This window comes from Channa argus, chromosome 4 (genome assembly GCF_033026475.1).
Source record: "Channa argus isolate prfri chromosome 4, Channa argus male v1.0, whole genome shotgun sequence".
Taxonomy (NCBI): domain Eukaryota; kingdom Metazoa; phylum Chordata; class Actinopteri; order Anabantiformes; family Channidae; genus Channa; species Channa argus.
This window is the reverse complement of record NC_090200.1, coordinates 23,919,268-23,945,860: the sequence shown is the minus strand read 5'-3', so window position 1 is coordinate 23,945,860 and position 26,593 is coordinate 23,919,268. Positions and strand designations below refer to the sequence as shown.

General features: G+C 40.1%; 1 protein-coding gene across 1 annotated transcript in view; it reads left to right on the top strand.

The window, feature by feature from the left end:
• The window catches only part of si:ch211-212o1.2 (uncharacterized protein LOC492735 homolog), a 43,925-nt gene that overhangs the window by 6,742 nt on the left and 10,590 nt on the right, over window positions 1-26,593 (top strand). The window contains exons 2-4 of the mRNA XM_067501639.1: window positions 15,755-15,874; window positions 16,010-16,101; window positions 23,614-23,758. Of these exons, the coding sequence (XP_067357740.1) occupies window positions 15,755-15,874; window positions 16,010-16,101; window positions 23,614-23,758 (357 nt within the window). The remainder of the gene's footprint in view (window positions 1-15,754; window positions 15,875-16,009; window positions 16,102-23,613; window positions 23,759-26,593) is intronic.

Genomic DNA, 26,593 nt, shown 5'->3' with positions numbered 1-26,593 from the left:
ACACAATATGCACCAGTATTCTCTAAATATTAATCTGCCAGTTAAAAAAAAAAATCATTTTTGAAACAGTCTAACTAACTTAATGTACGACTTACCGGTCCTGTTTTGAAAAGTCTTATGTAGAACAGACAACTATGGTGTGTAAAATTTGTAAAAAACAAAAACAAAACCTTTTTCCGCATTTAAAACGATGGCACGACCAACCATAGGTAAACATTAGCTTCCTCATTATGCTGTAAATTAAGGCAGGACAAACACAAATCATTTTTGTTCTCATTGTTTCCCCAGTTGTTACCCACCAGTGGTGCTCTATTTTATTGAAAATATGTTTTATTTTTTAACAAGTAAAATGTCACAAAACAACTACATCTGTCGATGAAGGACAGTGGCAGCTGTCAGCCACAATAACGTGAAATGTCACATTGGATAACATTTCTCAGTGCACTATAAAAACCATGTATCCTAATGGAAACACAGTGCTTTTTGGTTGAAATTTGTGGTCATATCATAGAGAAGAACATGCATATATGTGTGTCTCTCTGTGTGTTTTCACCAGGTAACTCTCCAAATGACTTACAAGCTTTCTCTCATTTCAGCCAAATGGCACAGCAGGCTGCGAGTGGAAGGCATGCTCAGTGACGCTAACAATGCTGCCGAGCCATTTTATGAAAACTTAAAAGCAAAAAACGTTTCCCACATGCTGACAAGTGTCTGTTAAAGAAAAATAAACAGCTGAAATTCAAAATGTCAAAGTGTCCATTTAAGGAAGCGCCACGCTGTTATGTGCTTAGTTGTTTGGGTCCGGTTCAGCGCTGGTAGGAGGTAAATCTAAATAGCAGTTTGGCTTGTTAGAGTTTGGAGAAGTTAGATGAGGCGTTGGCGATGCTCCATAGAGCCAAACATGGGCTCATTACAGCAAAGCTAGGATGGACAAACAGCTGGATACATCTCCCTCTCTCTGTTTCTGCATCTCTTCATTTATCTCACCAACACTCTATTCATCCTTTCGTCTCTCTTCTTTCCTCCCATATGTCTGAAGTGTCACGGTCTGCTTCCTCTCCTCTCCTCTCCAACATTGCTTCTTTCCTTCTTTCTGTATTTTGTGAGACATCTTTAACACATGATGTATATTGTGTTTTCTTCTCCTCGCCTTGTGTGAGTGCATGTGTGGCGTGCACGATCTCCCGTTTTACCCTGGAGGATCTGGTGTCAATGCCTGTAAGTGATCTAAAGAGTGACACTGATCTTCAGCCTTGCTCACCCGATCTTGCTCTGACGGCTCATAGTTCAACTTGCTCCTACTCCCGAGGCCTTCTATATCACTGGGGCCTGTTTTAAAGAATTATTAGAAAGGTGTATGCTGACATATAAAAAAATATTTGTTGAATTGCAAAGACAAAAAAGAGCAGTAAGAAGGAGGGGTATGATACTACATGACGGTTTACTGGCTAAGACTCTTACGGGGAACATTGTGGTTAAAGTTGAGTTTATAAAAAAATAAATAAATTTAGCAAATGTGGATATTTACCTTTACTCTAAAAAGGAAGGTTTCATTTCAATAACCGAAGTAATAATATGTGATAAACAATAAACATAAAAATAAAAGTCTCCCCTAGGAGTTTTTCAGAAGTGGTGCTCTTGTGTTCAGGTGTGCATTGCTGGACAAATGTCCTTCCTATTATTCTAAATTAGGTGATTCATGTGAAATTTTATGAACCATGTGAAATTTCAGGCGGGGCGTGCTGCTGTTAAATGTAAAATTGCAAACACTTGGATGCCAATACACAGTAATTCAGTGTCTGAATCCTGGACAATTACTTAGACAGTTAGGTAGATCCTCAGACTAAAAAGAAACTAAAAATCACAAAGTCTAAATATAATAAATATTATAAAATTAAATTACTAAGTAATTTAGTCTTGAAATATTAGTTCTGTTTATTTGCTTCTGGACAGATTGATTGATAAGCTTGTGTTAGTGATGAAGACATAACTTTAAACAACATGTCCACAATCTGTCAATGTAGGCTTTGCCCCACACCATAAATTAGATCTTATTTCCAATTTACTGAGCCTCCTGGCCACTTAAAACATGCCAATAATTCTACCAATGCCTTTTATCCACCAGGTGAACATAACATTAACAACAGTATTGTGGTGTAAAACAGTATTTCTACAGAGAAAGATGATCATTTGCAGTTGCTGGTAAAATAATGTGCCTTTGTGTTACGCTAACTAAAAAATATTAGTTGTCTACAGAAAACCCTCACATTCATGTTATAGATTTCTGTTCTTCACAGGAGGAAATAATGCTCATTAATTAAAACCACTTATATATATGTACTAGATGGGACTGAATAAGACTCAATAAGGCTTTTTACATGCAAACCGCACACCCAACTCCACTCATTTGAAATTACGTTAAAGCCATCAACAACAGTACAATGAACTTATTTCTATCTGAGCCATGCAACGTGCTTCTGTACAGGCTTGTGTTTATTTTACTGGTAGCATTTACTGTACAGTATGTGACCAAACATAGTCTTATCTTGGAGTTTAGTGTATTTGATGACATAATTCATACAGTCATCTACGCAGTCAGTTGGGTTTGAGCTTATTTTGCAGCAGTGGGTCATTGATTTTAATCTTTACTCCTGCCTGAGTTGAGATTTCCAAAAGCTCTTTTCCCACAGGCCATGGCCCTATTACCATAACAACACAAACACTGCAAGGTCATTAAGGTAGGTCTAAATCTTCAAGTGTGGACAAATGCAGCAGGGCAATCAATGGTGTAAAATCAAATACAGGTCGCAACCCTGAAATCTGACAGAATTTGTTACTACTGTGATCCCTTCTCATATGTGACCGTTGACATACTCACACACAGAAACAGACTCCATAAACTGCTGACCCCGGGGCCATAAAGGTCAGAAGTCAGAAACCATTTGCCTGTGTGTGTTTGGCGCGGAGGGGCAGATGGACTCAACTTGGCTTTGACCTCTGTGTGTGTCTGTGTCTGTTCTTGTGACCTTAGTGTGCGCATAGCCAAGAGAGGAGTACTAAAGCAGAGTCAGCAGAATCAGTAGTTGAAAATGATCCATTGAGTTACTCCATAACATGTGTGTGTACATCTCTGTCTTGTGGTTGTGTAGGTGCATTTTGGTGATACCACCTTTTTGTAATGACATTTCGCCCAGTTCTTACCGCTTCAAAGGACACTTTGAGGGGTAAGACATGGTTTTAGGGTTAAGGTGACGGTTGGAGTTCGGCACCAAGATGTAATATATAAGGTCGGTGTGATGGCTGGGGGTGGGCATATTGTGTCAGATGAAAAGCATAGTTCATTTTGCTGTCACATGGCTGGCTGGCTCTTTTTAGTGATAAATAAAAAAAGACGTTTCACTGGTTGCTTTCAGATCTTTGTCATATTTAACCTATAGGAACAGAATAGTTTTCATTTCTGCTAGACGAGATCATTAAAACTGTCCGTCCAGTGGACAAAATTTTATGTAGCGCTCTCGCAGGCCGCCTCGCTCTGCCTCATCTTAGAATGTGTCACACATAAGCAGTCATGAAAGCTGCCCCTTTGCCTTGCACTATCTTAGCTGCAATTTCTTTCCTTCCTATTTATTTCTTTGCAGTTGCTGTGACGTTTTATTTTTTATTTTTCCTGCTTTCCCCTGAAGCTGTCTCTCAGGCCTGCAGGCTACCGGCTTCATTGAAGCTAAAGTAAGGCCATTAAAAATGTCCTCTCTATCCTCCTGATTGGTTCAGTCATCCACAGTCACCATCCATCGAGCCCTTTAATATCTTGACCACTTATCCTGGTCTGGGTCACAGTGGGCCTATTCAAGCTGTCATTGGACAGGGGATAGGGTACACCCTGGAAAGGTCTCCAGTCTATCTCAGGGCCAGCACAGAGAGACATACACAGACAGAAAACCATTCACCCTCTGGCAATTTAGGCATCAATTAACCTAACGTGCATGTCTTTGGACTGTGAGAGGAAACTCAGGAAGGCACCGGAAAAACTTGCAACTCCACACAGAAAGGTCGCAGCCGGCGGTGTTTCAGACAGAGGACCTTCTAGCTGTCAGGCTGCAGCGCTAACCATTCCATCATCGTGCTCCTCTCATAAATGTTGGAAAGAAAACTTTCTTTAATGCAAATAAAAAAAGCTACTAATCTCTTTTATAGTTGTATTTTTTCTTATTGGTGGTGGTTGCACAAATAACACACACCAATATGGTTCGTAATGTGCTAACCTGTTTCTGCAGTTAAATATTGGTACTTTTGTGTAGCACTGCACACACAAATGTGGTTCTCTTCTGTTACTTAAAGGTAATCCACACATTATATGCCAGTGAGAATAGGGTGGTCCTGGCCTAACAGCTAATGTGACCTGGGTCGAAAGCTAATCAATTCTCTTCTTCCCCTTGCCAGAAGCAAATTAAATTTTCAGTGAAATACATAGATGGACCTACAGTAATTACTTTAATTGCTGAATGCTACATTTTGACAAAAATAGATCACTTGTTATCTGTTCGTGGCAGGTTTTGCTCTGAACAAATTAGAAAGTACAGGTTTAAGGAGATATTTTTCTCATGATTTCCTACATTTGATATATATATTTCATGTTTGTTTTTTTTTGTTGTCCATACGCTCTCACACACACACACTCACAGTGTCTATGGCTTTAGGCGAGGCTTCTAGGCAGGATTTTACTATTGACCTTGACCAGTGCAAGAGAGAAGCTGGGAATGCTATGGATATTCAGAGACTGTGTGTTTGTGTGTGTGTGTGTGTGTGTAATTATCCTTATGAGGGCCACAGATGAATATGGTGGTAGCAGAAAGCCCAGGAGATGAGGGGATGGCATACAGCACACACATCCTCACACAAAAGAACACACAGATGATGGGATCTGTCCATCCTCTTTTTGTGTGTGTCTCCACAAGGGAGAGAGGCTGGAGCTGGGCCTACTTACACTGGCTCTTGTGGGTTAAATTTGTGTGTGTGTGTGTTATTGTGCCTGGATATATGCATCTGTTTGTCTGCATGCATATGTTTGTGTGAGCATTGTGTCGGTATGCGTTATTGAATCTCATTTGCCACGTTCCTCTCTTTGTTGCTGTTGAATCTACAGGGTAATGGATTTATTAAGTTTGTCTGGTGGGATTGTGTGTGTGTGTGTGTGTGTGTGTGTGTGTGTGTGTGTGTGTGTGCGTGCCTTCACATAAAGTCATGCATATTGTACTTGTGTGTTTCATTTTTTTTCATTTGCGTTATGTGTACTTTGCCTTTATTTTGAGTTTGTGTGTATGTGTTTGCTAGTGAGTGTGTGGATGAGTGTGTGTTTGCCTGTCTGTGTGTGTGTGTGTGTGTGTGTGTGTGTGTGTGTGTGTGTGTGTGTATTTCTCAGGTTCTGTGGTCCGCTGAGATCAGATGAAAGGAAAGAGGCCTGTGACTGATCCACTCCTTCTAAACAAGGGAATACGACCTCCCCTTTTTCTCCCCCTTCTCCCTCTCCCTCATCCCCTTTGTGTCTCTCTACCCCTCTCTCTCACCCCACCTTTCCCTGTTGCTGTCATTCTCTCTCAATGTCTCTCTCTCATCTCTCTCTTTATTCTCTTCCTCTCTGAGCATGTGACCCACTTTTACCACCCACATCACTTTCTCTCCTTCACTCTCTCCCTCTTCCCAGCTCCCATCTGAAGACAGTCTACTGAGAATAAACCGGGGGGACACAGAAAGAGAGACAGAGAATAAAAAGAGCAACAGAGCTGTCTACACTCTGTTCGTATATGCAGTTATCACCCTCTGTAATTTGGTGCCTAATGTGTTAGCAGTCTATACATTAGCATGAATAAGTGTTTGTAAATGGTGTTTATCTCAGACAAAGTGGAGGTGGGAAAGGAAAGGAGAAAGGAAAAGGCAAGACAAGGTGGGGTTGAGGCCTTGTTGGCAGCCCTGACTCGCCCTTTGAGCGTCGCTCTGCTGTTCTGAGTGTGTGAGGTTCTTTTTGTTAGGGCCCCTGTAGGTGGTTTTTCAGAGGGCTCGCTTGTTGTTTGCTGTTTTTCTGTTCTCGCCTTTGGTTTTGTCCCTCGCTATGTGTCTTTGTTCACTTGACCAGTCATAAGAGATTGAAAAAAAAAATTTCTCCCACTTTTAGTAGGACTTTGTCCTTGGTGCTGGAGACATACACATGTAGCCGTTAAAAGTCTTACCGCGTGAGTGGCGCACTCTTACGGCGATTGCTCGTCCCCTGGCCCACTGAGATGGCATGTGACGACGATCTTTTACAGTCCATAAAAGAAAAATGAGGCTTATATGCGGTGTTGTATCATCAAGCTCGATGAGACTGGGTGGAGGCAAGAAATATTTTCCGATCCATGGAAAAAAAAACAATAATTCGAATTGTTTTAATGCTGTTGCGCTCATTATATTCATCCTAAACAAAAGAAATGTGATGAGAAAACACAAGACAGCGCGTGCCTTAAATAGTTACTGGTACATGTTCAAGAAGACATGTACTCCGGACATTATTAGGAGAATCCAGCTTCGGATATTGTCCAGAGTGGCCTTTCAGACATGTAACCCTCAGCGGGAGAATGCCTGAGTGATAAGCGACTCCGGTGTGAAAATACACTCGAGGCACAACATGTTATAAAATAAAAAATTTGGGAAACAATGTTTTATTTACAACACATCAGAGCTGTAAAAAAAAAGGTTTAATCACTTGACTGAAGCTCCAGTTGAGTGACATCGTCATTAACATGCTCACATGATCGCTTCGGGACAGAGCACCATGCTACATGCACGAGGTCACCAGCATAATACAGACATTGCATTAGGGGGCTCATAGGGTATAATCGACAGCGTTTTACTTGGTCATTTCTGTTCACATATACACCCACTCCTAAAAAAGTCAGGATATTGTCAGATATCCACTACATTTCTGAAAGGGGCTATAGTTACAGTAGTTTTTGTGCTTGTGTTTTTCCCCACCTTAAAGGACAGAGGATGTTTAACATCTGCCTGTGTCCCTGTTTTCAGGGACACATTTTGACCTTGACACTTGTTGATGTTAATAACAGCGCACATTCAGCCTGATCACCTGCAATTTGTTTCCCTGAAAAACAGCAGTTACAGTCTTTGACTCATCAAACAAAACCAAGTAAACAGATAACAGCTTCATCACCAATATTACAATAACTCTGAGAGTGTTACATGTATATTTTGGAACTGTTAATTTAACCTTGGTGATTTTCCTGTGTACATACAGGAGAACAGACCTATTGTCTCCTCAGCTACGAACAGGAGCTGCTACAACAAACACATGTGAGGTGGAGGAGGTTTCTACTCTTAGCTGATTCCATTTAACATGGTGCTTATTGTCTCCTACCAGCAGAAACTCGGTAAATCTGCTTCTTGTCCAAATTTGAAATTGATTTTTATTTTTAGTAACTCTCTCTGTTATATAGTCCGGAGTTTGCGACGCAACAACGGAGCAGTGTGGAAAATCTGACTTGGGGGGTTTTATTCTTATTTAAATAAAGTTGTCATTCACACCTCTCAGGTGTGAGACCATCTCCATGGTTACTCACCCTCAGGGAATTTGCCCCGACAGTAGATTAGAGAGAGACAGAAACAAAGTAGAAACACTGACACACTGCTGCAGAGCTGGAACTTCATTAACGAGTCTGTTATTATTAAATATGTCTGACACTGAGACCGGACAGGATTTTAAAGTCATTAAATCCATGTTCACGCACATTGCACCTGGAAAAGGCTGTGGACATTGACAGGTGGGGACTCCCCCACCTCTCCTGTGGCTGGTTAGTTAATAACACATTTTTTGTGTGCTTTCTGCTTATCCTGTGAGTTCAGGGTCACCACAGCAGATCATTGTCCGCATGTTGATTTGGCACAACATGCCAGGATCCCCTTCCAATTTCTACCGGGCTTGGACCGGCACTGCACAGCTGGAGAAGGGAATGGGAATGTTAGGGGCTCAGTGTCTTGCCCAGAGACACTTCGGCATATAGCCGGGACAGGGATCAAACCACTGACCCTGTGGTCCATGGTGATTATATCTCATTTCTGCCTCTCTGCGCCTCTCTGCCTCTCTGCGCTCTTACAAAAAGCGGGTAGATTTTTTTGACAGCTGATTTAACAAATCATTCAGTATATTCACCGCTCAATGAACGGAAAAATTATGAGCTTGAGATAACGTTCCTCCAAGAACCAGGTTGCTACAAAACAACACAAGCTATGTAAAGTGCATCGAGTGCAACCTAGTGCAAACAGTGCAGACGAAAAACAGTACAGACAGACAGTGTAGACAGACAACACAAAATAACACAGGACAGGACACAGAACCTAAGATTGTATTGTATACTATTTTACAGTACAGTACAGTCAAGTGTGCTAAAGGTGCAAAAAGAGCAGCATGTACATGTCTGTGAGTAAATGTATTGATTTGTTTGTTAAAGCCATGTTGCAGTTAGCTTTAATCCAAATATTCTATTCTATAATTAGAAATAAATGTTCTATTCAAAATGATTTTGCAGTTTAGTTGTTTATGAACCTTTTAGGAGACAAAGTGACTAAACATGTATGAAACAGTAATTTAGTCAGTACCCACGTTAAAGAGACAGAGACACAATCTATAGGAAATCTTATGTCGATCACATCATCTGACAAGGTCAACATAAACACAGGGTTATGACTGCAGCTGTGTGATAGAAAAGATTAAGAACTAGTTTTCACTAAGAAGTTGTTAATGCATCCACAGACCGTAAGATTCATAACTGTGGACTGGGGATGAGGACGACACGTTGTGATGCCTGGTGGCTGAAAAGACGAACTGCATGTTGGATTTAATGAGCCTTTTTCTGAAATTAAACACACTGCATTCCTGACAGAACACCAATACTAGGGTACCGTGGACATACTGCACACAAAAACCACGACACTTTCAATTTCTACATCAGACATGAGGTGGAACACATTAGATGGAACACACCTTGTGTATGGGGGCCTCTCTTTCTGGTTGGCTCATAGACCTTGGGTTCTCCGAAGTGAGGTCTGCAGTTGAGCCCTTGTGATTATTTTTCCTGCAGAATGTTGTTGTTTTACAGTCCGACTAACTGGGCTTTTAAAAACCCTTAAAAAGTCACAAGTTCCCGAAAAGATTTTTCTAGTGATGACACATATAGGAATCATCTTTCCTCCATAGAAATAGTTATGGAGTATAGTAACACCTAACACAGAAGTTTCTCACATTAAATGTTTAAGACAGGTTTTTCTTATGTTCATGTAAGACTTTGGCACTCATTAAAAAGGACTATGACACCACACACAATTATCTTCTTATGCAAACCTGCATCAAAAAACTGATGACTAAATGTCATATTAATCATCTGTGGAAATTGTTGTTTCAGTCAACGGTTTGTCTTAATCAAGAATTCAAAAAGAAAACTGTTGCTCACAAAGTGAGGTGGCCAGGTCAAATAGAGTAACCACTAAAGCTGAATGCAGATTTGTAAATCCAAATACTGAACAATAAGGTGACTCCTAGTCACAAAAAGTTTGAAGGTAGAGGCTTAAACTTATTATCAAAAATAAAAGGCAAATATAGTATATTAACTTTGATTGTACCAGCAAAATTCAAACATTTCAGAAAAATGTTCCTTAACGTAAAATTGGTAATTTCCCACCATCTACAGTATATAATATGATCAAAAGATTCAGAGAATCAGGAGCAATCTCTGTGCCCAAGGGACAAGGCCGTAGGTCAAAACTGGATGTGCGTGATCTTCGGGCCCTCAGGCAGCACTGCAATAAAAACAGGCAGGATTCTCTACTGGACATCACTGCATTGACTCAGGGACACAGTTTGCTGTGCAATTCACAAATGTTAAAGCTGTAAAAAGAAAAAAAGTTAAAGCTGTATCATGCAAAGAAGAAGCCATATGTGAAAAAAATCCAGAAATGCCGTCATGTTCTCTGGGTTAAAGCTCATTTAAAATGGTCTGAGGCAAAATGGACAACTGTTCTTGGGTCAGATGAATCAAAATTTTAAATTGCTTTCGGAAACCATGGACACTGTGTTCTGTGGACTAAAGACGAGAGGGACCTTCCAGCTTGTTGTCAACAGACAGTTCAAAAGCCTGCATCTCTGATGGTATGAGGGTGCTTTAGTGCCTATGGTGTGGGCAGCTTAGACATCTGGAAAGGCACCATCGATGCTGAAAAGTACATGGAGGTTTTAGAGCAACATATGGTCCCATCCAGACAATGTCTCTTTCAGGGAAGGACTTGCATATTTCAGCAAGACAATGCTAAACCACATACTGCATCCATCATAACAGCATGGCTTAGCAAGAGTCTGGATGCAGAACTGCTCTGTCTGCAGTCCAAACCTTTCACCAATAGAAAACATTTGATGCATCAAAAAACAAAAAATTCAGCAACAAAGGCCCAGGACTGTTGAGCAATTAAAATGCTGCTTCAGACAAGGATGGGAAAACATTCCTCTCCTAAAACTCCAGCAACTGGTCTCCTCACTTTCCAGACATTTACAGACAGTTGATAAAAAAAGAGGGGATGCTAAACGTCACCCTTTTCCAACTTTTTTGAGATGTGTTGCTGCTATCAACATCTGAAAAGGTTATTTAGGTTCTATTGTGAACTAAATGTGGGTTGATGAGATTTGCAAATCATTGCATTGTTATTTACATTTTACACATTGTCCCAACTTTTTTCAATTAGGGTTGTAGATTGATTAGTTAATTGTTTTTGGTTTTGAAATTTTTGTCTTCTTTGTACTTAAGCTTTGGCTAAAAACAAATCTGTATTAAATGTTTCTTTACATGATGAGTGTTCTCAGATTTTTTTCATCCTAATTGATTTTAGGGGCTAAACAGTTACGGTCAAGTCTTTCAGATGAGAAAATTGTCAAATGAGGCCATAAAAACCTGGCATGTCGTAAAAGGCATTTGTGGCTAATTTGAATCCCAATTTGCTAATTCAAAGTTGTCAGTATTGACTTGTTCTCAATTTTGGTCCCACTGGCCACTGTAAACCCAATTAAAAAAGCAAATCAAGGCTCTGAGTCAGACAAGCTCAAAGCTTTTGTTTCTCCGCTGCCTGGTCTATTAAGGCCAATGAGTTTCAATGTGTGGTTAATCTTGCATTGATCCTGGTGTTTTTATGGAACAAAAAAGCAGAAGAAAACATTTAAATCTCTACTTGCTCTAGTTTGTTGTAAATGAAAGGCCAAACGGAGAGGAAGGAACAGATGTGGTTTCAAATTTAGGCAGCTTAATGTGGAGAAGGCTTGATCCTGCTATTCTTTTCAAGAGTTTTTGCTTTGTCTTACAGTACAACTGCGGATTTAGTCATAATATTTGTGTTTGTCATAAATTGTATCTAGTATTTGTTTGCATTCTGGCAAGTCGGTCTACATTGTTTTTTGTTCGCTCACTGTTTCTTTTTATATTTGAGTGTGTTCCATTCTTCACCATATTTCCATAATGTCACCTGACAAACAGCAAAGAGAGTTAAAAGGGGTCTCCTTTCTCTATCCTCTCTCCATTAGTCCATTAGTATTCAGGATGTGTTGCCTGCCTGCCTGCTGCCCGCCACTCATTCCCCAGACAGCAAATCAGCCAGCATTGATTAATTTCAGCCTATTAGCACCCCTCGTTCCCCTCCCCCGGCTCCGCCCAGGTTAAATCCCCGTGCACACAAGCGTGCACGCTCACAGGCAGGGGTGCTGCTGGGTGAGCGATGGCAGAGAAGCTGCCAGGGAGCCAGTTGTTGTCAGAACGATATTAATGAGTGTGCTGCTCTGGCCCTAAGAGTGTGTGTGTAGTCCGTGTGACTAAGTGTACATCTTTAATTTTGGTGTTTGTTTGCCAAGTGAAAGCACAGTGTGGGTATGTGTGAGCGAAAAGGAGAGGTTTTTGTTTGATAAGTGTGAGTGTGTGTATGTGTATGTGTATGTGTGTTTAATAATGCTAGCATATGTTTGTTCATACTTACTTGTAGATCTCGTTTTTTGTGTGTGTGTATGTCTGTTGCTGTGTGTGCTATCCAGCAATGCCATGGCCTGAGGGACAAGGGCTTGTGTGTGTGTGTTTGTGTGTGTGTGTGTATGTGAGTGAGAGTTAGTGAGAAAGCAAAAAAGAGTGTGTGTATGTGCTCTGCGGAGGCCTGTCCTAGTTTCCTCCCCCTCACCAGGGAGCCGGAGGATCCAAGGACTGACGCACATCACCTGACAGCCGCCCCACTGCTCCACGGCCCTGCTCCATGGTCCCTGTGTGTGTGTGTGTGTGTGTGTGTGTGTGTGTGTGTGTGTGTGTGTGTACACATGTGTACGCGACGGAGATGGAGTGTCTGAATTGGTGTATGTGTCAAAGGATGTTTCTGCGTAATAGAGAGAGATGAGAATGTGTTAGGAAATCCATTAGTTGGTGCATCGTGGTTTGAGAGCACTCACATGTATGTTGGTGTGTGTGTTGACATGGAAAGCTGGAGAGAGTGAATTTTGGTGTCTTGATCCCTAGAGGAGTGTCTGTACCATGGGGCAGAAAATGGTGTCATATGAAACTTAAGAGAAAACAATGCTAACGGCGCTCTACTTAACCTCAGTATGATCTGAGGCTGTGTGGACTCCAAACATATTTCCTGTGCTTTATGACAAACACATTACTATCGCACAAGTGCTGAGCTACTAGTACAGCAGAATGTATTGTAATCCACTGTGCAAACACGTCATCGTTCAACAGTGCTGTGCTGAACCACTCAAAAAGCAGCACTTTGAAATACATGTAGCTCAGGACCACAAAAATGGGGATGAATGGGGGGGGGTACATAATTATTTACCAGGATCACCTGTCTATTTGAAAGGGTAACCAGTGAGTGGCAGGGTATCATAAAACAACTTGTGTTTGATTGCTGTAATAACACCTATCTTCCTCTCCCCACCCTATCACCATGCTTCTGTGTGTATGTGAAGGGCACCTTAAACTAGTGGCCATTGTCTAACTTTAAACTAAGGACTAAGTTGATTATTTAAATAATTATGACATAAATCCTGCTGGCATAACCATCGAAAGATTGCTTCATCCTGCATGATGAGCACTTAGTTTTGTTGTCCAGCTGAGTAAAATAAGGTTCATTTTGTTTTGCACAGCCTGCTGCTGACATATTTCCCACTCGCTTATGTGCTCTGTGTTTAACACACAGGGAAACTGTGTCTTAGTTAGTTCCACTTCTCTATGATGTAAAAAATAAATGGCTTAAAATATGTATGTGAGTTAATCAGATAATTGATTATTCATGTACATCCCTAGTAAGCAGGAGCTGCGGTCATAAAGAAACAATCATTCTAATTTTAATTTAACTTCACCTTGGTCAAATATATCACCATACAAATATTTGTTCAATCCAGAAAGTATCAAATAGGTTTTATATTGGTCTGTCCTGTTTATCTGGCCTTGTAGCACTGAATGTTGAATTCGGGCCTTTATGTACTTTATGTGCTCTGAGCAGGCTCCACTTTAACCCGTGAATATGCTGAATTTGCCCACGGACAATGTTAGGAAACTGTGCAGTGTTCTTATAGGTTGTAGGTTTCTGTTTGAGCCCTTTTAAAGCAGCTGTTTAGGCAAAATATCTGTGCTGCATTTCCAAAGACATTTTCAGCTTTACATGTTAATGCAAGTCAATGTTGTGTTGTCCATCAGTGTCAGATCTTTTTGTCTTTTTGCTACTGTGTGTATATGAAGCAGATATGCTGCTGATTACAAAGGAGCTACTTCCTGAACAAATGAACTAACCCCGCTTTTTTGATAGGATCTGTCCTTGGAAAATTAGATCCTCTGAAGGGTTATTTTTTTGTGGGTTTATGTGTTCTTTTATTAGTTTTGGGGAAACATGCATATTTCCTTTTTTGAGCATGAACTGATCAAAAAGTTGATCTCATCCCGATGCCTGGATGTAAATATGAAGCTACTGTGAGCAGCTGGTCATGCACAAACCTTTTTGTGTGTTTAACTCTTGCTGTTACGTTGCTAAGCAATCGGCAACAAAAGCAAAAAAAAGTAGTTCCACAAATAAGACTCCAAACCCCCGATATTTCAGTTTATGTACAGATTAAGCAAACAAGATATAAGGTAATAATTTGCCAACTTTACTTGTGCTGAAATGTTCATTTTGATTTACCTTTTGAAAAGTTCTGTGTAGTTTTTAGCTTTTAGTTTGGTCTTTATATTAAATGAGACAACTGTCTTCATATTTATTGCTCTTCATTGGCTTTCTACCTGCACAAGTCACATAAAAAAGTGAAATATAAACTACTGCACAGACATACAGATGTGATATCAAAGTTTAAAGCTATTCTTTTAAACTTTTAATAATTTGCATCGACACTTCAGTCAATAGTCAAAACAATAGTTTTGCAAAAAATCTTTAAATTGCAAAGTCAAACTCATTTAGCAGCCGAACTTCAGTCTGCTCTTGAATTAGCCATCTGTCTCTTTACTACATGCTGTCTATTTTTAGAAGGTGAAGGGTCACATTTGATGATCTGTTAAATATCCATAATCACATATTTTAAATCTCCAGTGGCCATTTCAGTCCATACCTTATGAGCGTCTGATAGCATATTCATAGTCACACAGGTCTATAGGCGCACACACACTCCGGCCTGTGTGCTTTATTAAAAAAACTGTCATGAATATCTTATAGGGTGGTAATGGTGTGTGATATATTAAGATATGAACACATTAAAGTTTTAAAAGCACATTAGACTGGCAAAGAAAGGAGGATTAGGAGGAGAGGGAGAGAGACTAAGAACAAAAGAGTTGAAACCAGGTTATTTATATCCATACGTTTTCTGTTTGTTTCTGTGTTGTGAGATGTGCTCATATCACATGTCCTGCTTAGAGCCTTAGGTCATATAAATCAGAACAAAAAGAGGAGGAAATAAAGGGAAAATGTAAGCTCGTTGAAGACTTAAGACTTAATGAAAGTAAGAGAAAACCCAGCAGTACTCTGACATATAAGAAAGATCAGCTGTGTGTGTATTCAATAATTCAGTCTCTCTAATCTTCAGGGCTGTGGGGTTTTGAGTTTGACCCTCCTCTCTCTCTCTCTTTCTCCCTCTCTCTCTCTCTCTCTCTCTCTCTCACTCTCTCTCTCTCTCTCTCTCTCTCTCTCTGTCTCTTATAATACTGCTGATATGCAACTTTACAGTATGAGTAGTTTTAGTTAGTCCCTCTCCCGCTGTCCTTTACTTAATACTGCTGACCTGTGAGTTTGGCCTCGTCCCTGCAGAGGGCTACCTCCCAACTGGAAAAGTCCGCATTACAGTATGTGTGTGTCTGTGTGGGTTCAGTGCTGCATCAGCGTTGGTGTTTCACACACGAGGGGTCGTGACCCCTCAGCCAGTAGTCTGAATTACACTTGTCTTCATCTGACTGATTACATATTAACACTGTGGACACACGCACACACAGGTTAAAGTTGAATGGTCATTTAACCCTAAGAAGTGACCTGTTCTCCAGATGGTTGCAGAGACCTCAGCCCAATTCATTAAAACAACACATCACAGTTTTAACTTCTGATCATTTACACTCTTTTCTTCAGCTTAATCTCCACTCCTCAATCACAAATGCCCAGAAACCATGTAATTAGCATGGCATGATAAATATATAAATTTTTGCTATGTGTTCTTCTTCTTCAGGTAAACGGCTCCAGGAGTGGGTCTGTGTGATTCTGTGTTTCTTTCTTTTCGTCATCAACCTCTCCTTCCTTCTCCTGCACTTCTCCACCGTTCACATCTACAAGATCATCCTCGGCGTCGGTGAGCCATCAGAAAAACTCACTGTTCCAGGCTACATAAGGTTTTTGTAATGCATTTCACTTTTTTGCTTGCAGATATAAATATAAATTTTGTTATTATTATTTGTCTCTCTGTGTCTCTGTTTTTGTCTGGTAGTTCTAGGAATAGTGACAGCGGACTTTGCATCGGGGATCGTACACTGGGGGGCAGATACCTGGGGATCTGTGGACATCCCTGTTATTGGCAAGGTGACAACATACATACAGTATACATAGATTACCCACATCAATAACCCCACTTGGTGGTTTTAATGGTTTGGAGGACAGAGGTCAGGACAGGAACTGCTTTTTTTAGCCTCATACAGCAGGCAGTTTTAATATTGTGGCTGATGGAAGTAGATGCACAGTCAGGTTGTGTTATATATGAATTAAAGGCACATTTTCTTCTCTTTTCCCTGAAATCATTGACAAATGACAAATTTTATGTTAGTGTAACATTCTCTTTTGCGGTGTTGCTGGATTCAGTAATGATTTTTTTTAATATAATTTTTTCTTATTTGATAAGTATGGGGAATCATAATCCCACCAGTTTTCTGGGGCGTAGTTGTTGGGCTTTGAACTGCGTTGACAAACTTTTTCACTTTCAGTTAAAATTACTTCAGCAAATGTAACTGAGCTTATAGCTGCTCATTCATTTGGCTTTTTGTTTTGGGTTAGATCATAAGAAAAAAAGCTTCTCTAATGTTGATACAGCCTTTGCTAGATGTGTTTTTAAACAATTCCTCCTATGGGGTCAACAAAGCATTTTGAAAAAAATGTTCTTTAAAGAAATTAGAAAAAACTGTATTAGTTCTACCTGATGATTTAGCTTCTGCTCACAAGCTGAACCCACTGAGCAGCAGGTTAGCCAAAATGAGTGAATCCATATTCTAAATCACTCGCCATAGACACTTTCCCTGTGCTCTGCGTGTGAACAAATAAGTAACCTTTACCACTAACTGTGAAACAGATGAGAACAATGGTAACTGCACAAAATAAAAATGGTGACAGCTGTTACCTCAAAATGTTTAGAAGATACAAATATTAAAATGCAGCACAGAATAGAGACTAAAATGTCACTAGCACCAGCACAACTGAAGATATATTTTGTTTTTGTTGACTAAAACTGGACAAAAGCTGAAGAGGAATCAAAAATTGCTCTATGGTAGAGATCTGTCAGAATAAAAAAATGTATGGTAGGTTGTATGTTGACTAAAAACAAGATGAACAACATATAAGCATATGATAAACATTTCTGTGGCCCAGTGACTAGATAGTTTATACTGTACTGTACCAGTGTCCTCTCTCTCCTGAAGCTGCGTCACCATGGCAGTTTGGTGGTGGCATCGTATTTTCCCCCTGAGCCTCACAACGGCCACAGTGACCTGGAAACTAAATGTCACTGTCTCACGAAGGGATCTCCCTGTAGACACTAATGTTCAAGGTGCCCAATACACAAGACACATGCACACACACAACCTGCCAACATACAGTGCAGATGAATGAAGATACATGTATGTATGAAATTGTATATGGAGATGAATGCATTAAGAGACATAACCTACACATGTATTTTGCCACAATTTCCACAGCCAATTACAGTAAAGGTTATTCTCATTTCAGCCAATTAAAATCAATGTGATCAGGTGCAGCATGCAGATTGGTTCATCTAAATTTTACTACTTCTGTTTTGATTAATGGTATGAGAGTTCATTTTGGTGTGTGTGTGTGTGTGTGTGTGTGTTTCATCTTCATTTATGAAATATTCATTGATAATTAATTGATGTGTGTTTTGAGACCTGAAGCATTCTAATTATAACGATAGTTATAATTTATGCTAAACCCATATATTAGTCATATTTTTCACTACTTAATTAAAAATTATGTTCTTTATTATATGATCTTCATACTACTGAAACAAAAAAAAAACATTTTTAAAAATGCTTTTTATGAAAACTGAATAAGATTTTTCCAAATTACCATATGGCATCAGCTACTTTAGCAGATTTTTCCCACTAAGACACACATCACTTCATGTAGTCAGACATAACTCAATGCATAGTGACCTTCTCCAGGTAATGGCTTTTAATTGGTCGAATTGCTGATGTTTTGTAACAACCAACTGCCATATTCAAATTATTTTGAACTAAGCTTTGGTACAACTTGGTTTAATTAAGCACTAATTTTAAATGAGCTAGTAGTTTTAAGAAGTTGAGGAACTTCACATAGAAATATAGTTTTATAGAAATAAAGCTGATAGCTTTAGAAACAACCCGGTGCAACCCAGTTCTGTGTAATGTGGTGATGAAACTAACACTGTATTTACACAGAAGGTGTAGCATGAGCAGCATGAAAGCAGTAAGGCAGTGGCAGCACCTCCAGTAGTTTTCACAAATCTGCACAATGTTCACATGAATGAGAACATTTTTGAGTCACATATGTCATAATAAGATGCTGACACACTACACATACATACATGCTGTTACACATAAAGTTTTAATTTATTGCATTCACAAACAAAATTCAACAAATTAAATTTACTGTAAGCTTGCACGTCTACTATCAGCATTAACATTTTTTTTTTACTTAGTATTAGTGCTTTTCCCTGCTGGTGATAAAACTAAAGCCCCTTTCAGACATACACCAGAATTCAGACATTTTCCAGACTTTCTCTGGGGTAGGTGTATGTGTGAATGCAAACACCCTGCTGCCCCTGACATTACTCAGCCAGCTCTCTAGTGCAAAATCCGGATTATCTCCACCAGAGCTCATTTGTGAATAGAGGAGGTAATTCACCATGAGTGAGTGGGCGTGTTGATGACGTCCATTTTTGCAACTGCCACGACGCCAGTCAAATACAAACAACCGAACGTGAAGAACTCATAAACAAAGCAGCTTTGTTTTTGCGTTATGTCCCACCCCCTGCTCAAAGTACCCAAGCACCACCCCTTGCCCAATAACATGGATTATTTCTTCACAAGTGAGAACGCATCTCGAAAGTCAACTATCTCCCGATTTGGTTACATCTGACCTGATCCTCCTGACATTCTCTATAGAGTTCATGTCTGATACAAGCAACACTGTATTTATACAGAAGCTGTAGCAGCGTGTAAGGCAGCGGCAGCACCTCCATGGCTCTGTGTGTATCTACACAGGAGGTGTTCCGGTACAGCACTGAGTTTAGGTCATCTGCACTTTAAATGCACTCCGGACCCAGTACAGAGTTACTGTTACTGTTTGTGTACGCAGTAAAATGAAGTGTACACTTTGGGTTTAATAGGCACAAAGCCCAAACAAACCTTCCCTGTCAACATGGCTCCTTATTTATTGTTACCTTGTACTAAAAGGAGGAGACTGTTCGTATAGGCATCTACACAGCTTTAGATGTACTGAAATTTACCTCTTTTGTGATTTACATTGTTTGCTTTGTTGAGACTGGTGGTCTTGAGGTTTCATCAAGTCCCATTACTGCGGTACAGTGAAACAATAAGTGGCATCAAAACACTTGATTGACGGCCTCTTTGTGTAATAAATTCTAATGGATTATGGATTATTTCATTATTTTGATTTGGTGTTGCTTAGGCTTTATTGACTATGTGTGACTATACACCTTAGGCTTTTTCTATTAATAAGGAATAATCTTCTTGCTCAGTTGACTCTAAACAATTTTTTTTGGAGCCCAGTGTTACTTTTTGTGTTCGGTGAGGGTACTATGTGATTTGATGTTTATTTAAGATGTAGCATTTATTGAGGTTTGGGGTAGTTACTGGGACCAAAAGCACAGCGGCAGTCACAGATTTGCATGGTGTGTCGTTCACTGTAGGAGACTTCTAATAAAGACCATAACTGGAAAAGAAGAATGGGCCTTTGTAGAGAACAGAGGGATGACAGTAGGCTAGTGGAAAATAACGTGTGTGTGTGTGTGTACATATGGTAACAAAGAAACATACACCTCAGTTGTGTTTTTGTGTCTGTGTGTTTTGAGACTGAGAATAAAGCAGGCATGTGCACCTAGTTAAGGTTAGTTTGAATATCAAAGAGCAGAACCATGGAGTACACCTGAGGCTAAGAGTGGGTGCAGTTATAAAGCTAAATGAAACATTTGAAGCTAGTGTCGCTCGGTTCTTTGTTTGTTCTGTTATTTGCTTATTTTCTTGCTGTTTGTGTATGTATTTAAATTATGTACAGTGCGTGTAAACACGTATGCCATATCTTTGTTCACTGTCCCCTGTTGTCTTTATTTGATAAAATCTCTTTAAAGATTTTGTTCACATGACATGATAGTGATAAATGCTTTACTGCAGATGCAACATGTGACTGCACCATAACTTCTCCTTAAGGGCATCTCTAACAGTCATAGGAATCTGCTGTCATAGTATCATAAATAATATTTCCAGCTGTGAAGGTCACGGAGCAGTAACAGCTGCCACTGGAAATGGAATTTTCTGTCTGTCAAAGTCATTGCTTCGCTGTGGTCTTGAGGATCTAAGGACAAATTTGTGTCCTAACATCACAGAGAAGGCTTTTAATAAGCGCAATTACAGAGATCCTAAGGACTAGGGGCTGTAGCCAGTCAGTTGGTAAGGCAGCCGTCTACGGACCACAGGGTCAATGGTTTGATTCCTCATCCTGGCTATATGTCTCTGGGCAAGACACTGAACTCCTAACAGCACATTCCCCTCTCCAGCTGTGCAGTGCCGGTCCAAGACTGGTAGAAATTTGGGAGGGTTGCGATGGGAAGGGGATCTGGTGTAAAAACTGTGCCAAATCAATGATCCGCTGTGGCGACCCTGAGCTCACGGGATAAGCCAAAAGGACAAAAAAATTAAAAATAAAACAAAAAAAAACAAGATCCTTAGGACTGCAAAAAAATTTTAAATAAATGTGTATAGTAATAAAACTATAAGAGAGTATACAATGAAGGATCATGGAGAAACATTATTCAAATATACCATGTTGCTGTTTCTTCTTAAACAAAATTCTGTTTGGTTTTATTTTAGATGTTTGTTTTCCTGTCACCTACAGTATAATCTTAACACCATGGCGACTTATCCAACATGCCACTGATAAATTCATCAAGTGGTTAGAAACATTGAGCAGTTCAAATGTTATGAAGCTCAAAGTTTAATAATTTGCACAAATTACTGGTAATAGTTAAACAAAAAAGTACCTGTATGTGCCCCCGGAACCAGCTTTTGAATTTCTTTTTCATTTTCTTATTATAGTCATACAGCATTTAAATCTCTCACCTGAATATTAAGTATGTACATTATATAAGAACACAATATAATTTGTACAGAAACTTTAAAGCAAAAATGTCTTTCTTTCACCCTCACACTTGCTAAATAATGTTCCTCCAGCTCATGACATTTATAAAGAAAAAAAATACCATTCTGTTTACAGCTATTAATTTGCTGTTACACAATTTCTACTGTAATAGTTGTTGATCCATAAAAGCCATAAAATCCTTCTCCCTCCCCAGTACAGAAATTAAAACGCTATGTTTAAAAAAAGTGCACTACATTTTCCCAGTAGTCTTTAGAACTTTTCCTCAGCAAGGCTTTGGGCCGTGCTTTTTTCTTCTTCTTTTTGTCGTCATCATGTCGTTGAGCTTTAATTGACTCAACAAGGATTTAGCAGTCCTCTAATGACACCACTTTGAGGACAAAGACACGCTCATTAGTTCCCAATGATGCTCAATTCACAATGAAATTTGCCAGATGTGCTTAGAGTTTAGGGATATGTTTGAAGATCCTTTTACTCTGCAGATGTATTTTAAAGGCATCAAACGTTCTCTCTGTATGTCGATTTCCCCCTTTATTTGTGTTGTACCTACATAACAAACACATCTCTTTCAAATAGAGTGATGAAGGAAACTTAAGTGAATCACTGACGTTGTTCCGTTTTAAAGGACAGAAGGGGGAAAAGGAGAGTAAAAGAAATATGTAGAAAAACTGAGCCAAAACGAAACCGAAAGAGGAACCAACTAAAAGTGAGCTGAAAATACAGTAAAAAGGTCGGGAGGACAGAAAAAAAGAAGGGGGTGGAAGGGCGTGTCTGTCCAAACAGTGGGGCAGCGCTGGTTGCTGGGGTGATGGGTGATGTGAGCTGGTGATTAACGGATGTCGTGCGAGGCAGGCCGTTAAACGGTGTGGGATTAGAGGACACGCAGCGACCGGTGGCCCGCCGTTAACTGGGAGCCCTGATGCTGCCCCTCTCGGCACGACCTCCACAGCTTAGCCGGCCTTTCATCTGGCTGAGGGCTGCGGCAAGAGGAGGGGGAGGGTAAAAGGGAGAAGTGACGTGGGGTAAGAGGCAGAAGAGGACATAATTGTGAAGATATCAATAGATAGTTTCTGTATTTGCAGCGGCACCAGCCAACGACATGCGCTGATAGACGTGTACGATTGGTTCAACTGACTGGCACAACAATAATGAGTTTTCATGCTGATGCTTCCATGGCTACATGCACACAGACACACGCACGCTGTGGCAATACAGATGCAAACCTGCTTTTTCCAAAGAGGGAAATAAATTACCTTTATCCTCTGCATGCATGTGTGTGTGTGTTTCTTTTTGTCCTCTTTTGTGCCTCTGAGATTCAGATTCAGTCTTTCATTTGAGACCCCCACGCTCTCACAGACAGGTGTCTGCCACTGCACTGTGCAGGTGAGGTTTATGATTGTGTGTGTGTGTGTGTGCTTTGTGGACCGTCCATGGGTCATTTATGTGTATGAGTGTGTTTGCGCGAGTCGACTGCTGTTCTGTGGTTTATTAGGATGCTGGATATGAGCTTTGGGTGGCTCAGGATGCTAGGCACCGCTGAGCTGTGAAAGGTGTGTGTGTGTGTGTTGTATGTGTGCGTGCATTTGATCTGCATTTGTGTAAAGACAGTAAACAATGCCTGTGTCTGTTTTGTGTTTTAAGTAAATGTAAATTAAGTAGAAAAATCTATTGTTGACTTTTAGCATCTGTTTTTGTTGTTTATCACATCACTTCTCTCTGTGTGTGTGTGTGTGTGTGTGTGTGTGTGTGTTTTAACTGAGACAACAAAAAGCCAAAAAACTGTTTATTTGTATTCCCTTCAGATGTAATTTTACTGTGCTTCTGAACCAACAAGCTCATCCTAATAAACCTGATATAGGACAAAAGAATATATATACTCCATCAATTTCTCACTTTCTCTCTCTCTCTCTGTAATTATTTCTTATTTTTATTATTTTATTATATTTTTTTGTAGGAATGTTGTTGTGAGTGCACATCCTCAATACTTATGCCATTTACACTCGTTAGTGGAGGAGTGGCTTGGAATGACATGATATATTCGTGTTACTCTAGTCGTCCATATCTTAATTTACCAGGATCTTTTTGGGATTTTAGTGGCTCCGGAGGCTCAGATAGCCGCAGTAACAAGTGTTTCCTCGCTCCTGACCTAGAGCATTACTGTCCAGTCCTTTCTGGTGATCTCTCACTTACTTTTTAACCCTCATTTGCACTACCTGTCTTCCTGTCTATCAAAGGTCTACACTTAAGCATTTAGATGTAAGATAGCTAATTAAATATAATTCACATATGTTTTACATTTTTAGGTATAAACCTTAAGACCCCAATAAAGTCAATATCTAAAGATGACACAGTTTCAGAAATTTAAATTGAATATATGATTATTTTGTAAATGTTAAAGTCTAAATGTGATCTCTGTCTCTCTCTCTCTCTTTACAGGCATTTATTCGACCATTCAGAGAACACCACATTGATCCAACCGCCATCACTCGCCACGACTTTATTGAAACTAATGGTGACAACTGTATGATCCCCATCATACCACTGGCTCACATGGCCTACAAGTTTCTCACATACACACCAGGTAGAGCAAACACACACACACACACATATACAGACAATTTAATTTCCTCTGCTGGCTATGTAGCACAATATGCACATGCTGTCTTTTGAAAAAAAACTGAAGAGAAGAAAAAGGAGTGAAACCTGCCGTTGAAATCATGAAAAGGAAGTTGCCAAAACTGGTATTTTGTATCCTGTGTGAAAAATTCTCTCATGCACATTGTTATCACCTGTGAGTGAGAAGCTTGGGGGCATAACACCTGCAGAGGTTTGATATACCTCCAGAGATCTCACCCCCTCTGCAAGTGCAACAACGTGGATGTCATGTCTAACCAGCTTCGCACCCATGAACACTACCTACATGCTTTCAGTCACATTGCATTAAGCTGTAACATCAACATAAGGACTTTACAAGGTCCAATCTGAAGAAGTGAGCTAGTGTTGCAGGATGTTTCTAAGGCAGCTGAAGTGTGTCCACTGGACGTGCGAAAGCACACGCCAGGTTTGTGGGTAATTGTGGTCACTGACCTTATGAGTGTGGCGTGGGGGGGTGGACTAGAAACTGCTGGAGAAAGAAAGATGGTTATTAAGAAGGTGACATCAAGACCTGGCATGTCTACACTACAGATTCAGCCAAAAGGTCACTGAAGGGTGGAAAGGAGATGCCAGTTAGCTTTAGTTAGGTTAAATGCTAGGTCAGCTGTGGGGTCATGGGTTTATGCTCACAAGCTTCTCTGACTGAGCATATCAGACCGCATTATAAAATGATGCAACTGGATATTTAGTTTAAAAAATGTGGTATAGTATATACAGAAAAATGATAAGCACTGATATGCTGATGATAAACTGGTTATGGTTATTTGTACTTTAATTAATTTGCCTTATTGTGTGTTTTTCATTTGTGTAGTCAGTTTGCATCGTCATGTTCACAACGGCTCCCATTTCTTAAGTCAGATTTACACTTGTGCGTTCTGCATGTACACAAAGGTATATAGGTTATGTATGTAGGCATTATGGATGTAGGGGCTCACAAAGGGGCAAAGTTGTGTTTCCTCTAGAAGTAGAATAAAAACAGAAAAAGAAGGTAACATTAAACCATTGTAGACAAATCTCTGATTTGTTGGAATGGAGGGGAGGAGAACAGAATGGGCTATGTCTGTTTGTTTTCTAACCTTGTCTTCTAGCTGCTCCTCTAGCTGCTCTGTCTTCCTTTCTAATTCTTTTACTTTTTTGTTGTTTTCTTTTTATTTTCGTTTTGGTCCTGCCTCCTAACATCATATCTTTAACGTGTCAGCTGGTTGACATGCAGCTCTGTGGCCTCAGCGAGCCCTCTGTTACCCATAACACACTTCCCTGTGTACATCTGTTAGATGTTTAGGTGTATCAATGGACAACCGTAATTTCGCCTTCGTAGAAAACACAGGTGTGTGACCTGAAACTTCCAAACTGTGGAAAGCAGGAAAAGCTTTAGCCAAAAAGAGTGTTTGTCAGATGTACAAGTAACTCTTAAGTTTGCATGAAGCCCACCTTGAATTATTCTGAAATCTTTTTGCGTTCCTTTAATCACCTGGCCAACAAAAGTGTGCCTTTAACACCTAAAGAGAGTTAGTAGAAGTTGTTTTCTGCTGCACCTAAAAACATCTGTTAATGTTAACTTTCTTTTTGTTTCTGTCTGAACGACGATGTTTCAGAACAAAATTCAGTTGGTTGATTACACGTTTCCTAGCAGACCTTGTATAGAAAAGGCAGGGCTTTGTCTTGGAAGAACACTTTGCATTTGTCTCTCAATGAGTTAAACAAGGCATTTCTACTGATTACATTAACCTCCAAATCACAGAACCTAGAGTATTGTCAATATAGCTACAATGGAAGAAATACAGGAAGTCTATAAAGGTAAAACAGGGAATTTAGTTTCTAATGGGAAAAAATGTGACACATTAAAGAATTGGATGGAAAAGGGACAAAGGGGAAAAAAGGTTATCTGGTTTTCCACAGGAGGGATCGATGAATAGGAGGTAAAGGAGGGAAGATTAGAGGGGAGAGAGCAGCAGTGAGCTCCACTTGTAGGTGACATCCACACCTGTCATGTCACACACCACAGGGAGTCAAGAGGTCACGAGACCGAGACACAAAAAGATGCAGTGACATCTACACCTGTCATGTCTGCACCTTAAGAGGTCACTGTTAAGGGTTTGAGACAGAGGGTGAGAGTGCACGAAGAACAGAGGCAGCAAGAGAGCGTGGGGGGTAGGGGGCAGCATAGGGTCATGTAGCGGTAAGATGACATCTAAACCTGTCATGTCAAGCCCCTCACAGCGCCAAGCGGTCACCAGACAAAGACAGAGACACAAGTAGATGGGACAAAGCTGAAAGCCGTGAGATGACATCTCCAGCTGTCATGTCTGCAGTTGAACTGGGGTCAAGAGATCGTTGTTTTAACCAAAGAGAGGGAACAAGGGATCGAGTTAGACAGAGAGGACAGCTGTAAGTCACACTGACAGAAAGACTCAAGTGAATAACAAGAGTTAGCAGGGTGACAGACAGACTGCAGACTTCTGTCTAGGTTAAAGACAGAACAGACAGGAACAACGCTTTTGCTTTATGTCCCTTTAATATAATCATCTGTGTCCAATTACTGTTGAAAATACTTCAGTAGCTTGGCTTTAGACTGTTTTGATGTATAATATTACTTCCAGAAAAGTTGGACACAGCTGTGCCTATGTGATATGACATGTTTTTCACCTGTCAGCTCATATCAGCCCTAACGTAACACACAATTGCCAGATACCAAGTACTCTTCATGGTTTCAGGCCTACTAAAAGTCAAAAATTGGGACACCTAATATACTCTCAGCAGT